This window comes from Poeciliopsis prolifica, unplaced genomic scaffold (assembly GCF_027474105.1).
Source record: "Poeciliopsis prolifica strain line A6 unplaced genomic scaffold, Auburn_PproV2 SCAFFOLD029, whole genome shotgun sequence".
NCBI lineage: Eukaryota > Metazoa > Chordata > Actinopteri > Cyprinodontiformes > Poeciliidae > Poeciliopsis > Poeciliopsis prolifica.
In genome coordinates this window covers 5,465,776-5,480,408 of record NW_026562404.1, presented here as the reverse complement: position 1 = coordinate 5,480,408, position 14,633 = coordinate 5,465,776, and the positions used below count along the sequence as shown (strand labels likewise).

Sequence of the window (14,633 nt, the reverse complement as noted above, 5' to 3'; positions counted from 1 at the left end):
ATAAAATTGGATAACCTACAGTTGCACTAGAATATTTTGGAAGAGTTTCAAAATAAAAAGTTCAGAATTAAGTGCGCTAGATCTTACATTCTGTGTTGTATAACAAGCTGAGCAACCTTGTAATCTCGTGTGCCCGGCAGCCCACCAACTTCACCAACCCTGTGTACGCCACCCTGTACATGGGCGCCCACAACAGCCGCAACTCCCTGGCCAGCACGGACGAAAAGAAGGAGCTTCTGTCCCAAACCGACGAGGACATGAATGACCCGCTGGCGTAGAGCTCAGCCGGGATTGATCTCTGCCGACGTCGCCCGCCTCCTCCCACCCAGAGCTGAGCCAGCAAGCTCCCTCTTTTTTTTTCTCTCTCTCTCTCATCTTATGCCTTTACCAGCTGAAAAGAAAAGCAACAAAGGAGAAAAACAACGGCAAGAACTCTGTACAAAATGTATAAAAATGAAGGACTACTTTTTTAAGTGATTGCAGTATTATATTTTGTTCCTTGACATAGAAAAAACAAACAAACAAACAAAAAAAAATAACCGGTGAGGGAAAAGCAAACCATTTTATAGACGTTTTATCAGTTCTTTTTAATTTTGTTCACTTCCTCCTTACATATAGCCACTACCTCTGTGCAAATGTAAAAGATGGAGAGAGACATGGCTGTGGAGCAGATGTCATATTTTTATTTAGTTTTTTTATTTGTTTTTTTATTCGGGGGAGAGGGGCGTATGGATTGTACTGGGGGGGGGACAGAGAGAAGCAAGGGATTATCATTCCATCCTGGAGGAAGAAGTTGCCCAGTGTTTAGTTGCTCAGAAGAGTAATGTCAGTGCTTCCTGGATGCTTTCCACTTTAGATGTGCATGTTTAGTTTGCTGCCGGAAGGAGACTGACGGAGGAATGCACACAGAGGACTCAGCAGCTACATTCAAGTGATTGTCTTTTACCTCCTTGCACAGATTAAAGTTATATATATAAAAATCTATATTTCCATATATATAAAAAATATATATGAATCTTTTAACAAAGTGTCTTGAAAATATTACCCAGGAATACAAACAAACAGTAACAAATAGCAGTCTGTACTTTTTAACATTTTATTTTTCAAGTCCTTGTGTAATCTTCGTCAGCAGCAATGAATGATTCAGTTGCAGTTTTTTGAGCGTTTAACGAGGATGATTGTAAGTCCACATTCCTGGATTTAACAAAAAAAAAAGGAAAAAAAAATCCAGGAATGGATATCTGTGGCCTTGGGTTTGTTTTATTATTTTTAATTTTTTAGATATCTGTGGGACGTGATGGGAGTGGTGACACTGCTCCACATAGTTTGTTTTAGAGGGGACAACAAAAAAAAGAGGCAAAATTGTCTAAACTCACTGAAAACGAGCAGAGGTTGCATTTTAGGGTTTTTTTTTTTTTTTCCGTTTCTTGTCTTTTGATTGTACTCTTTCAGGAAAGGCCAGGGAGACCGACTGATGGTACGACATGTGTGATATTGAACTTTTTTTCTGTTAGGTTTAACTGTAATTTAGCTAAATGCTCAACGAGAATCCATTCCAAGTAGTGAGACTGATTTGTTCCTGATGAGCGTTTTTTATTTTTAATTTTGCTTCGCTGCTAACCTTCCGTTTGTCTCAGTGTTGCACACTGTGCTGCTTTTTCTTTAAAAAACGGTCAGCCATACTTGCCATATCACACCTTGTGGTGATCAAACTCAACACACACACACACTGTGTGTGTGTGTAAAGCCAGGAACATCTGGCTTTACCCTTCACTTGTTAACAGTATTCATCACCTTTTTAAGTTTTAACTTTCTGTTCAAAATGACTCATGTAAATTAGAATCATGTTTTGGTTGGAGGATTTCTTTGGTAGCAAAAAGCCCACAGGTTTGTGGATCTGATTTTTATTTTTTTTTTATATAAGAAATTAAATGGATTTTTCTAGTAGAAATGTACAACGGCCTTGTCTGTCATTTGGAGAGAAATGGAGAAAGAGTATCTTAGTTGATCCTAAGAAATAAAACACAAAGATGTAGAAATTGTTTGTTTGAATGTTGCTTAAAGAAAGGAAGCCAAAAACTTTTTTTTTCCCCATGACCCTGCAGTCTGAAGGTTCTTATTCAACATGTTTATTAAACAGAAAGTGTCACCTTTCAGGCACTTGATGATCCCAGAAATCATTTTTTTTCTCCATAAAGAACATTCCTTGATTTTTTTTTTAAATTTACATTAATAAAACCTTTCTCATAAAGAATAGTGTTATACTATTTTAAGCCAAAGTATGTAGTGTAAGAACAAATCATTTGCCATGACTTAAACAAGAGCTTAGAGACACGCATGTACTGATGCATCTTAGTAAATTAGAATATCACAAAAGTGCAAATTAATTTCAGGAATTCAATTTAAATCCATGCAAAAACACAAGCTGATTTTTTTTTTCTGCGTGTGTTTATTCTGTTTCTTGGAAAATCTGAAGAATTAAACTGACTCAATAGAATATGCAAACATAAAGCTACCGATATAGAAAGTTTCTACAGTTGTGACAATCAGCAAACCTGAAGGAGTCTCTGATGTACAAACTGCTGAATCCAAGCAAAATAAGTTGATTGGAAGGAACATGTTTGGAAAATCGGGTCCACAGGCATCAGAGATTGTCACTGGTTTGAAGAAGATTCGGAATCAAAGCTCAAGCTAGAGTTTGGGTCGGCGCTTCAAGAGAAACCACACACAGACGATTTCAGAGCCCGAGTTATGCGAGGTCCAGGTTAAAGATTTCACAGGTGTTGGTGACTCGAAGAGCTGCGTCGTCCGCTGCTCAAGTCCAAAGTCCGCGTGGCCATCTATCAGGATGTTTTAAAGAATACCGGGCTTAAAAATCTCACATTGCTAACCCTCTTGCCCTAAACTGTGAGAGAACTACAGAGCATGGCCAAGAGGGAGATGACATGGCAGATCCAATCATGCAGACGAGCTGAAGGACGGCATTAAAGCAGGCTCAGTTTCATTAACACCTTAGCTGAGCCACAGGATGATTGTCTCCATGCCATGCTACTAAACACTGAGTTCATATACTGCACACATTTCTATATTAAAAGTCCTTTCTTGTTGGTCAAATATTCTGATTTTCCAAGAAACTAAATTTGGATTTCTTTAGCCGCAAGCTACAATCAGCAAACCAAACAGAAATAAACATCTGAAGTATAATGCTCTATGTGCAATCAATCTATGAGTTTCACATTTTTAATTGACATATTGAAATCAACTAGATTTTCATCATATTCTAATTTATTGAGATGCATCTTACGACCAATATCTTCCACATTGTGTGTACATCTGGAGACCTCCTGGCAAATAAGTCACTTTCAAAATGCCACCCAATGTGTCACAGGAAGTGTTGTCAAGATACATAAAGTAACATTCAATTGTTTTTTTTTTTTTACATTTACTTGGATAAGCTCAACCCAAGCCCCCCCCCAAACCCAAGTATAACTTATGTCAGATTATTTTACTTGAAGGGTAAATATTAGAAATCACTTTCTAAGTATTGCTAAAGCCTGATTTACAGCTTACATATTGTGGGTATTACAAGGCTGCAGGTAATAGCACGAGGCCAAAATAAAAAAAAAAGTACAATCTTCACCAAATGAAGTAACAAATTATGGCTGACATACAACAATAACACTGTTTACACAAAAGGCACTTCTTAAGAAAGATATGATTGGAGACATTTTGGTTGGAATAGCTTCATCTAGACGAACCAGGAAACGTTTTCCTCTCGAGAACGATCTACATAAACATTCCTTGACATCGAGTCTCGACTGAACATGACGAGAAAGGCTTGGCAAAACTCCAATAAATAGTCCGCTAGACTCCGATTACGACATGTCGTTTTGGAAGATTGTTCTGCAAATGTCTTTGAGGCAGACTGAGCCGGACCGCCTCCCGGTCTCACTCCTGCAGTCGAGTAAGGACCCGTAAGGACGGGTTCTGGAGACTAGTCTCACCTTTGTCGCAGTCGCCTTCCAACTGAACTGGTCTGACCTTCAGCACCGGCGCAGCAGGGAGGGTTGGAGGAGAAGGATCCTCATTGTGCTTGGTTAATGATACCTGCCTGCTGAAAGTGGTTGCTAAGGAGGACCTCCATAAATAAATAAATTATTCAGCCAAAACAAGAGCTCTGCCCTGTTCCTCCCTTTTTAGTCCTTTTTTTTTGCGATTTGCAACCTCAGGGGTTGAGAGGGACCACTGGGAAACAGGGACAAGTGTTATAAAGGGAAAGGGAAGTATAAGTGGCAGGTAAGTGGTTTAGGGTCTCTTCCAACCGCTCCGGATCAAGGCATCGACTCTCAGGAAGGGCTGGTTTCGGAGATCTGTGAGTAGGTGAGGAAAGAGGGGGTGAGAGACAGGGAGGAGACGCACACGTTAGACGACTTGGAGGTCAACCCTGAAAAAGGTTCACTTCTGAGTTTTCAAGCAACAAATGCAAACAGACAAACTCAGTTTCCATTTTATTGAATTGACCTGAGGAACTGTTTGTTCTCTGATATTTGCTCGAGCTCAGCTAAGCTTATTTTTGTATAATCCTATAGAAAGCCGTATTTTATAATCATCATGAAGATGAAATAATTGTTACTTCAACGATTCGAGAATTAGTTGCTGCTGTGCTCATTTCGCTCAGGTGTTTTTAACAAAATGGCAGCTGAGTCTTTACATCATCAAAGTTCAGCAAAGTACACACACAGTGCATTGCAAAAGCATTTTTACCCCTTTTTTGCATCCTCAACCACAAAATTCTATGTACTGGGACATGAAAATAGATCAAACGGTATATATGATGCTGCCATATTTTACAGCTGCTCTGCCCTGTATTTTGCTCATTTCAAGAGGTTTTCATCCAATAATTACTTAACTCCATCCCACCTGTCCAATAAAATCCGGAAAGATGCTCATAAGTTGCACAACTCTATAAAGTTGAACATCAACATTAGCATTAGATACAGGCAGAGTGAGTGGAGATAAGTGGATGTAGAGGACTTCGTTCATTTTCTATTTTCTGCTTTTCACTCAGACAGAAAAAGATCCACTAATAAGTAAATTAAAATGTTACTTCCTATTTTCTCATTCAGCTCATCCTTAGTGCAAAGAGGCACAGTCGATAGTGTTGGCATTTTCAAAGTATAAAACTATTGCTTGCATTTTTGTTTGAAGGGCATCAAGGTAAAGGGGGGCTGAGTGCAAGCGTACGCCACACTTTGTGGTTGTCAAATGGCGCAATGAGGAAAAGTTCAAGGGGTATGAATACTTTTGTGAGGCACGATACCCAAATGAGAGCACAAACGATCCAACAGTAGATGAAAGATTCCCATAACCTTGAATTTCATCTGTACAATAAAAGACAAATTCAAGGCTTTGGGGATGCAGAAAGAGCAACACTTTACTGCGAAAAATGCACTGCTTACATAACAGTGATCAACAAGCTTTTTAGTTGGTCAACTAACTTAGAAAACAAAGTTTAGGCCAATAAACAAAACTGTGTTATTAAATGAATGTGCATTTCTACTTCCCCATGCCTGCTGACCAAACAGCTGTTGAGCACGCTGCAGAGGACAGTTAGCAAAGACACATATGGCGGACATGGTAACACCAGACGACATGCAACACATTTTAGAGAGGGATGAGGATGATCTTCAGGCGATATTTAAACTTCATCTCTGACGGGGGGGAAAAGTCAGATTTTATGAGTCAGTTGAAAGTTAGGGCATAGCATGTCTTGTTTATGCACCATTACCTGGCTTCAGTCTCTTTTTTTTTCTGTCCTGTGGTAAAATACATTTTAGTGCTGCAAAGCTGTTTTTTGTTTGTCTGAGGCACTAGCTGAAGCAGCTGACATCATTTGTAGCAGCACACGTGAGGCCTGAGGGCCAAGCGGGCCAGGTTTCAAGCCAGGCTACCTTCCTTACCCGCTCTTTAGGAGTGGGAAATACTGTCATTAATCTTCTTTTCAGCTGGAGGGAGGGTGGAATGAACAGCAGCGGTAGAAGAGGGGAGGGGGAAAAAAGTCATACATTAGCCAGAAAACCAAACACCAAACAAGTTAGTCTCACTGGATAAAACTGGCGCTTTTAGCCAAACCTCTTTCTATTCAGGATTAAATGAAAGAGCCTTACAGAGCAATAAATGCCATGCATGCTGTATAAATGCTTATTTGCATTACCGATTATGACGTAAGTATGTCAACATGTTTTTTTTTTGGTTGTTGTTGTTCATTTTGTTTTTAGACACAAAAAACAAATAATTATAAGAAAGAAAAAAAAAACATGTCGACGTTTTTTTGCAGCTGCTTTTCTCAAATTCCAACCCAAGAGGTTTGGCTGCCTCATATCACCAAACGCCTGATAGAAGCCATCTTGAAAGAAATAAACCAAACTCAAGCAACCAAACGAAGACGGCCCAAGTTAGTTAACAAGGTTGTTGTTGTTCTTGAAGGTGGGGTGAGGGGATGGGGATCATGCTTCATGCACAGTGGGGTTAAGAGTCATACGGGGAGACACCTGGACAACCTTGGCATTAGAGAGAGGGAGGGCTAGCAGTTGGCGTCGTCGCAGAGGTTGGCTTCACAGAAGAACCGTGAGCCGCGTTTAGCAGTGCGGGCCGTGAAGGGCACGCTCTTCAGTACTGGGGGAGGAGGGACGGGAGGAGGAAGAGAAGAACATGTCACACCTGAGACACTGACGCTGCTTTTGCCCTGGGGAACAAAACTGACTTCATATTATGTAGAAAACTAGTAAACCTGCAACAAAATGAAATCAACATACTGAAAATGTGTTGCTTTAAAAAAACAAAGCTTTATACTGTATGAGAGCAAAATGAGGAAAAAAAAAAAAATCTCAGATTTTAGTTGGGTTGGTCCTTATTGTGCTCAATAGGCAGGGGCTGGTGTGAAATTCTCACAGAATGAAAGTTTTGTAAAAACAAAAAAATACCACTGCATAGCTATGATTAAAGTTTAATCAAAAATGTGTGACTCAACTGCTTTTATTTCAAATTGAAAAGCAACAATAATTTCTACTGTTGCTAAAATATTAGTATCTGTTTTAACTTAAAATATAACCAGTCAAATTTTTATTTGAAAATCAAAACAAGGTTTTTCTGTTTTAAAGGTTTGTCCTGCTGATTCCAGTTTAAACAATATCTTTCTTCTCCCCTCAGGACTATGAAACTAAATTTTCAAATGTGCTGCAGGATTCTTTGATAGAAGAAATTAATTTGAATCCAACAACAACAAATATGATGCAATTATAAAACATTCTTTTTTAGACATCACATTATAGGTCCCTGACTTTTATCAGCTTTGTATTGAACAAAAATGTATTCATTGAAAAGGGAAAATGTGTCTTATCGATCACCAGTCAGGGTCAATTGTGCTTAAATTGGTAGATAATAATTCCTGACCAATCACTCCTGACCTATACACTTTTCCGCTTTAAGGAAAAGTGACAACTGACCATCAGTGCACAGAAACAATAAGGAGGTAGGGGGTGACCTATTCACTATACGCTTCATGCAACTGCACAAAACGCAGATGACTATCACTTTCTCTGGCATGAATGAGGGATTACAACCATAGCAAGAGTTTAGTGGTTTCAAATCCTTTTTAAACTTTTAAAATTCTGCTTTACATCATCAGTTAGTGGTAACCGGCCCATGCCTATTGCCCAGTGATTAAAAGCTGTTACTGACATCGTAAAAGTTAATATTGATGCAACATTTATATTATTGACATCTTAGAGTCTGATTATGGTTTACAACAAAAATATCACTGAGCGTACACCAATGCTGCAGGGCGGGGAGAGGAGCGGGAGGGGAGTTTAAAGACTTTTGCACCAAATTTCCTATCTGACAGAAAAACACTTTAGTGGCGTAAATTTCCCAGCTGGCCGGACGCCTCGCTATGAAGCAGCCGGTAATTGTTGCTATGCGCTGCTGTGCTCCAGATGTGCTGGTGTCTGCAGTATGTAGCACAAGGTGCACTTCAAAGGAGCTGAGTAGTCGATGACCACAGTCATCCTCAGCCTGGGAACACCGGGGCGGCTGCCGACGCCCACATGGGGCCCTTTAATGGTTCTTTCTGGCCCACCTGTGATGATGTCCTCGATGGTGCCGTCCTTGCCCTCGTACACCGGTCGATGGTCTTTGGCTTGCCGCTTCCGCAGCTCTGCGATCAGCTCCTGCTGCTGGTGCCTCTTCTTTTGCGCCTGGACCTGCGTCAGCAGAGAGGATTCGTGCTTTTCTGATGGTTCTTTTTTTAGCAGAGGGTAAACTCTGCAGAGGATTCGTTCAGTTGAACTTAGACTGTACCTTGGGGTCATGCTGTTTTGCCTCCTGAGCCAGTAACTTTTCTCTCATTGCTTGCTCTTGTTTTTTCTTCAGTTCATTTTCTTCCACAGCATCCTGTTGAGATGGGAAAGTATGAGGGGGCTGGGGGATGAACTACTACTCAAATAAATTCAAGTCAACAGATTTCTGTGGCCCATTTTAGCACAAGTTCAGAATTCCAACATAAACAGGGAAGCCGTGCGTCACATATCTTTGTGAAACAAAACCTAAATAACTGCAGAAACTGTACTCAGGGAAGCAGATGAGATCATTTCTTCTTTTTTATGATTGTTTTTCTCTGTTGTTTAAACGCAATCACCTTTTGTTTTCACATTTACTAACTCAACCACCCAATTACCATAAAAACACACTAATGAGGAGTTTGGAAAAAAAAATCCTACAAATAAAAAAAAGCTAAAATCCACTTTGTGCATGTAATAACCTGAGAAAGCTGGTTGTGAGTATCACAAGATCACAAACACAACATAATCTGTCCTGCCATGTGTTTGTGGGCAGAGAACAGCAACTTGGACCAATCAGTGGCCCACGCACGCAGCCATTGGTGGGCGAAAACATTCAGCAGTTACTCACAGGACATGATCTATGCAAAATGCATTATGCCAACCAACCGTCATAAAACTTTAAATGTGCAGCAAAAGTATTAATATTTTTTAAAATAACAAAAGTATGGTAAAAACTAACTGATGATTTTTTTTTATTTTTTTTTTATAAATATAAAATGTGGTTTGTATTATTAAAAATGAAATGCCTTCAAGAGTTATCTCATTAGTAAACAGTGAGCTATCTGTAAATGAATCTGCTGAGGCCTGAAAGGTTTGTTGGAGGATATTCATGAACAAATTGCATCATAAAGACAAAGGAACAAACCAGGGAGGTCAGGATGAAGCTGTGGAGAGCAGCTTAGTTTATGAATGAAAAAGAATAAAGCTTTGAACAATTCATAGAGCATTCTTCAGTCCAAGGTCAGCAAGTGAAAATAATCTGATACACTTTGTGATGCTCAATACAAAATCTCTGTGAAATAAAGTTCAGGGTTCTAGAGGAGTGAATACTTATGCTAGGTACTTTACTTACAATGTTTAAACTAGCATTGTTGTACATATTTTATCTGGTCATTTTGTGCAACATGTAGCAACTAACAGCAGGAAATGGCACAGAACAAGAATATTGTTTTCCACTCTGGCTGCTGATAGGCCTATCAATTTTAAATTGAATGTCCATCCATTTCATTTTTCACAGACACTTGTAAAAATAATTTCTATTTATATGGCTTTTTTGTTCTCTGGGAAATTATTTTTGATGAATAATACAGAAACAACCATAAAAATCAAAACATCAACAATAGTAATATTAATAGTGAAATTATATTCAGTGCAAATTCTCTGATGGGGGGCAGTGAGGAACCTGGATAATGGATTTGGGGGCGCTGGTCCAAAAACAATTGAGCAACACTGATCTAAATCTTTAAACACATTATTTTCGGCTTTAGCGAACTGAGACTTTATCCCAACAAAATTCTGCATTGTTGTCAAGGTTACCCTGTGTGTCCCTCAGTAAGGACAAACCCAATAAATCTGGACTTACTGTCCAACTCTGTACATGAACTCAAACAGACACTTGTGCCCTTAAATCTGTGTCTTGTACATTTCCTTAAGCAGATCCCATAAATCCAGTCTGAGAACAATCCCAGGATGTGTGCTGTGTGGCGGGGCCTGGGCGTGGCTGTCCGGGGTAAAAGCTCAGCGGTGGGGTTGGGGGTGGCAGTCTAAACACCACAGCTGCAACTCTGAAGTCAGCCCCAGCTGGCCTTTCCTGTTATTTGCCTTCAGACTACACGCCACGTCCTGTGGCACAAAGAGGTAGCCAAACTTTGCTCCTCTCCGCTCCGAGGCGGAGCTTAAAACAAACCAGGGAACTTCCCAGAAGGCCTGCAGAGAAGACCACGGCATGTCAGCGCACACAGGCGAGGAGAGGTCGCCGGGCTCACCTTGTAGGCCTTGATGAAGCGCACAAACACGGGGAAGAACACCGAGGGCGGTGTCGTCTTGGCGCTCTCTCCGAAGTAGCACACCACACTGTTGAAGGCTTCCTAGAATCGACAGGGAGGAGAGTGGAAGCGCAGCTTGTAAACACTGTTGAGTCAGGCGCAAACAGTGGTTACGTGTGAGACGTCAGAGAGCTGAAAGTGTGTTTTGCTTTCCCCCCCAGCATGTCTTCAGATATTTAGTGTGAGCTTTAGAATCAGTACCTCCGCTGTCTTGGCGTCCCGCTGCAGCTTGTCCAGCTGCGGATCGCTGGCCTGGACGAAACCTTTCAGCACCGGATGGTCATGGAGACTGCATTCCCTTCGGATCAGCTCCATGCCTTTGCCCAGCTCTCGAACGTCAAGCAACACGTTTTCCAGAGACACTGCACGCAGTTTGAACGGGTCAGGAACTTTAAAGCCTCATCGACTAAAAACTCTGTAAAGTTTTGGAGCTTACTCACCAGCTGCAGCTTTATCCACAAAGTGCAGTTCATTGTAGAAGTTGGCCAGTTCTGGGTACTTCTCCTTCACAATGAGAGCGATGTAGTGGAGCAGAGTCATTTTCCTGTCCGTGGACTTTGTGTCCAGTAGCTGCACAGCAAACGATATATAGAATAACATCATCAGCGAAAAAGCAAAAAACACAAAGCAATGTGCTGTTGGCTGGATTTTGCTTATTTTAAACTCACCAGATCAAGACTTTGTAGCTTAAAGCCATAAACACTCCCACGCTTACTGCTGTTCATGTAGTTTCCCAAAGCTAAGATGATCTAAAAGACAAACAGAACAATAAGTTTTTGTTATCTGACCAAACAAACACAAGCCACACAAAAGCCGCTACAGAAACCCTCGCCAACCTCGAGCATCCTCTTCAGCTTTGGCGAGGATTTCACCGAGCCAGACGCAGCGATGATGGCGTTGAGCTGCGGGGTGAGCATGCCCACGCTGTCTGCAAAGTTCCCGACAAAGGTGATGATGTTCATCCTCTGGGTGAGTCGCTCGATTTTGCTGAACAGCAACATGAAGCGGTCCTCCTCGGCCAGCTGGTCCAGAGGACGGCGCTCGCGCTCGTACTGACGGAGCACCTTCACCTCCGCCTCAGTGGGCAGGAAGCGCATCAGGCACTCCACAAAGTCCACAGGCAGAGCCTTGAGGTCAAACCTGTAAGATAGCAACACTCATTTGTACCTTGTCCAGTGGGTAACCATTTTGTTTTGTTCAGCTTATTGGAGATGCGCACTTCTCAATTGCTTTGCAGATCTCCTCTGTGGTCTTGTTGGCTTTTCGCAGCGTGATGGCCAGGTTTTTAGACCGATTGGCGTCAAGCAGAGTGACTTTGTTTACCGCCTTCTGAGAGACTTTACTCTTTGTGGAAGAAAGATCCACAACAGGACCCTGGGCTCTTGTCTTGAACAACTCCTCGAACTTCTCCAGATCCAGTTCCTGCATGAGAAATATGTTATGCGTATCTGATTCTGAACAGATACGAAAGACCCATTTCAACCCTTCATAAACCATTTTCCCCTCAGAAATAAAAAACAGAGGACAAAATGCGCTACGGAAAATTAAGGAATGACAGAATTATTTCCATTCATAAAATATTTACTACATTGTTGAATTTCAGTGCTTCAGTCACTTCCACATATATTTAAAACCAACCATCTCAGGAAGACGTCTGCTTCTACAAACACTTCACTGAAAGAACTGGATGCTCTGAAGCAATCATTGAGTTCCACCATGGTACCATGACAGGATGCCACATGTGCAATGAATTCATTGTTGACATTTCATCAGTAGCAGACAATCTACTGCAAACGGTTAGTTTGTAGTGGGTTTCCTTGGCAGAGTGGCTGCATTGAACAAGTGTAACACAAAGCTGGTTCTGGACTCTGCTTCTCCCTTCGGTTCAAGTGATTTTCAATTTCTCATTTGACTGTGTGACTCTGTTCTTTATTTCTTTAAGATGATCAGAGGCTCTAAAAGCTTTGACACAGCAATCCCAACTTTATTTTACAATTTGACTTTGCTCAAAAGAATCCGCCTTTTAGCCACTTACCCAGATTTACATTGCCACAACAAATATTGAGCAGGATATGGAAGATGTGTTTTTGTTTGTTTGTTTTCTTAAATCAACTAATCTGTAACTGTTTCTACCACTTCCAAAAACATTTTAAATCAGAATGTTTCCACAAAAAAAAACCCAACATGTAACAGAAGACGTCTCTTCTGGATGTACCTCCAGCACACGCTCATCATCGATTTCGTTGAAGACGGTGCCGTTGATCTGATTGGGCTTCAGGGCCGTCCAGTTAAATACAGGCAGACGGAACTTCGTCTTGATTGGCTTCTTGATTCTGATAGCTGTAAGGGGGATTTTAAACACACAAATGATGTTAAATTACGCTGTAAATTGTTAGAAGCATCCAAAACAAAGAACATCACATTGATCTCACCTGACAGACCCAGGGTCATGATGACGGAGGGAGAAGCATCTGGCAGCGGAGGCGCAGGTGGAGGAGGAGGCGGTGGAATCGGAACAGCTGTGATTAATGCAGAAACTAATATTAGAACAGTGTAAGCTATATTTCCACTGATGTGACTTTTCTATTCAGTGCTAAATATTTATTTTACTCCTAAATCAAACATGGTCTAATAATTTAAAAAACTGAATACACAGGAAACTTTGTTTTTTATTCCATTTCCTGTCTGGGTCAGCTGCACAGTGCTGTGACCCGTCACTTTGCTCTGGCATGAAAAAGCATATATCCAGAGCTGAAACCACATACTCTCAGAGAGTGTAAAGTAAAAGAAGAAAACTTTCACATGCATCACCTGAAGCAGAAGGCAGAGGAGGGGGAGGTGGTGGAGGCGGCGGAGGAGGCGGTGGAGCTTCACTCGCGGGTGGCAAGCTGGTGTCTGGTCCTCCGGGTTCCGTCAGCCCAGCCGTGGAACCGAACATCAGCTGGCCAACGTTCCCCAAAGTGATCCCGATCCCGCCGCCGACGCCCAGTGGCTCGATAGAGATGTCGCCGTCGGGCTTCTTGTGCAAACGGATGGTGCCTTGCTGCTCCAGCTCCAGCAGCCGCCGCTCGATGTTGACCTGCCTCTGGAACGCAGCATCCTTCTCCTTGATCATCCTCCTCAGGGTATTAACCTGGGTGTTGGTCGACTCGTACGTCTCCTGAGCAGCCACCAGGGGGCGGTAAAGAGCACGTTATGAGGGCTCCAGCACTTTATAGAAACATCCTGTTTCCTTGTGACCTCATTTTTTTTTCTTTTCATTTCCACTCATCTCAAACAGATTATTTGCTCAAATAGGAAACTCTCAAAGCCACACTTAGGCGAAACAAGAACAATGAAAAATAAAATAAAATAAAGCATAGCAACAAGAGCTCACCCGTATTGCTTGCAGGTCTTTATCTTTCTGGAGTAAAAGCTTCTCCAAATCTGCAACTTTCATCATCGTTTCATTCTCCACCTCCAGCAGCTTCTCAGTCACCTGAGAAGACGACACGGAGAGAGTAACAGGGTGATGAGAGGGTATCTTTCCCAGCTCCGCTCCCTTCTGGACACTGCCTCATCAATAAGAAATGAGATATAGCAAGCAAAAGCAAAATGATGCAGCATGATCATGACACAGCTTTTAGTTTTGATTTTGATGGCATTACACGTGCTGCTCTGGAATGCACCAAGAATCTTCACTCTGATCTTCCCCCATCATTCCTGACCCCTGAGAACAGGGTTTGTTATGAAATTCCTCAAATGATGTCAGCACTGCCTACGACCTTCTCCTAGAGAAGGAGGCCTTTAGCGCAGCGTCGTGGGATTGGAAAAAAAAAAAAAAAACACTGAACAAAGCACGGCAAGGACAATAATAACATTGTTCCTCACACACTATTTTCCCGCATTCCCCCACCCAATTATTATCTCCAACCAGTTGTGAAAAGCAAACACAGAGTAGATTTCTAATTACTACATTGAGACAGCCAAGTTAAGTAGGCACAACAGCGGTCACCGAGAGCAGCACTGGTGGTCCAGACTGGGTGGTGCACTTACATGGGACAGGTGCTCCTCCAGCTCCTCCACCTTCTCCAGAGCCGCATTTTTTGTCTCGGCATCCTCCAGGAGGCCACCCACGTCAAAGACGTTGTCCAGGTAGGCCTGGATCTGCACTGACAGCTTGTCGCTCTCTGTGTGCTTTGATTTCTGA

The 14,633-nt window shown here is 41.8% G+C and overlaps 2 protein-coding genes across 7 annotated transcripts in view; one reads left to right on the top strand and one right to left on the bottom strand.

The window, feature by feature from the left end:
* The window catches only part of lrp1ab (low density lipoprotein receptor-related protein 1Ab), an 89,455-nt gene extending 88,052 nt beyond the window's left edge, over positions 1–1,403 (top strand). For both annotated transcript variants that reach the window (XM_055049637.1, XM_055049635.1), the window contains one exon: positions 141–1,403. In XM_055049637.1, the coding sequence (XP_054905612.1) occupies positions 141–278 (138 nt within the window). In that variant the 3' untranslated portion in view covers positions 279–1,403. The remainder of the gene's footprint in view (positions 1–140) is intronic.
* Positions 1,404–2,396: 993 nt separating this feature from the next.
* The window catches only part of fmnl3 (formin-like 3), a 36,365-nt gene continuing 24,128 nt past the window's right edge, over positions 2,397–14,633 (bottom strand). For 2 of the 5 annotated variants that reach the window (XM_055049638.1, XM_055049642.1), the window contains 15 exons: positions 14,480–14,629; positions 13,821–13,922; positions 13,256–13,604; positions 12,877–12,963; positions 12,660–12,784; positions 11,664–11,866; positions 11,281–11,584; positions 11,113–11,193; positions 10,885–11,014; positions 10,646–10,806; positions 10,385–10,486; positions 8,359–8,451; positions 8,138–8,261; positions 6,561–6,675; positions 2,397–4,370 (listed from right to left, as the gene is read on the bottom strand). In XM_055049638.1, coding sequence (XP_054905613.1) covers positions 6,584–6,675; positions 8,138–8,261; positions 8,359–8,451; positions 10,385–10,486; positions 10,646–10,806; positions 10,885–11,014; positions 11,113–11,193; positions 11,281–11,584; positions 11,664–11,866; positions 12,660–12,784; positions 12,877–12,963; positions 13,256–13,604; positions 13,821–13,922; positions 14,480–14,629 — 2,103 coding nt within the window. In that variant the 3' untranslated portion in view covers positions 2,397–4,370; positions 6,561–6,583. Of the gene's footprint in view, positions 4,371–5,960; positions 6,006–6,551; positions 6,676–8,137; positions 8,262–8,358; positions 8,452–10,384; positions 10,487–10,645; positions 10,807–10,884; positions 11,015–11,112; positions 11,194–11,280; positions 11,585–11,663; positions 11,867–12,659; positions 12,785–12,876; positions 12,964–13,255; positions 13,605–13,820; positions 13,923–14,479; positions 14,630–14,633 lie in introns of all 5 variants that reach the window. The other 3 variants (XM_055049641.1, XM_055049639.1, XM_055049640.1) reach the window with 3 other exon arrangements.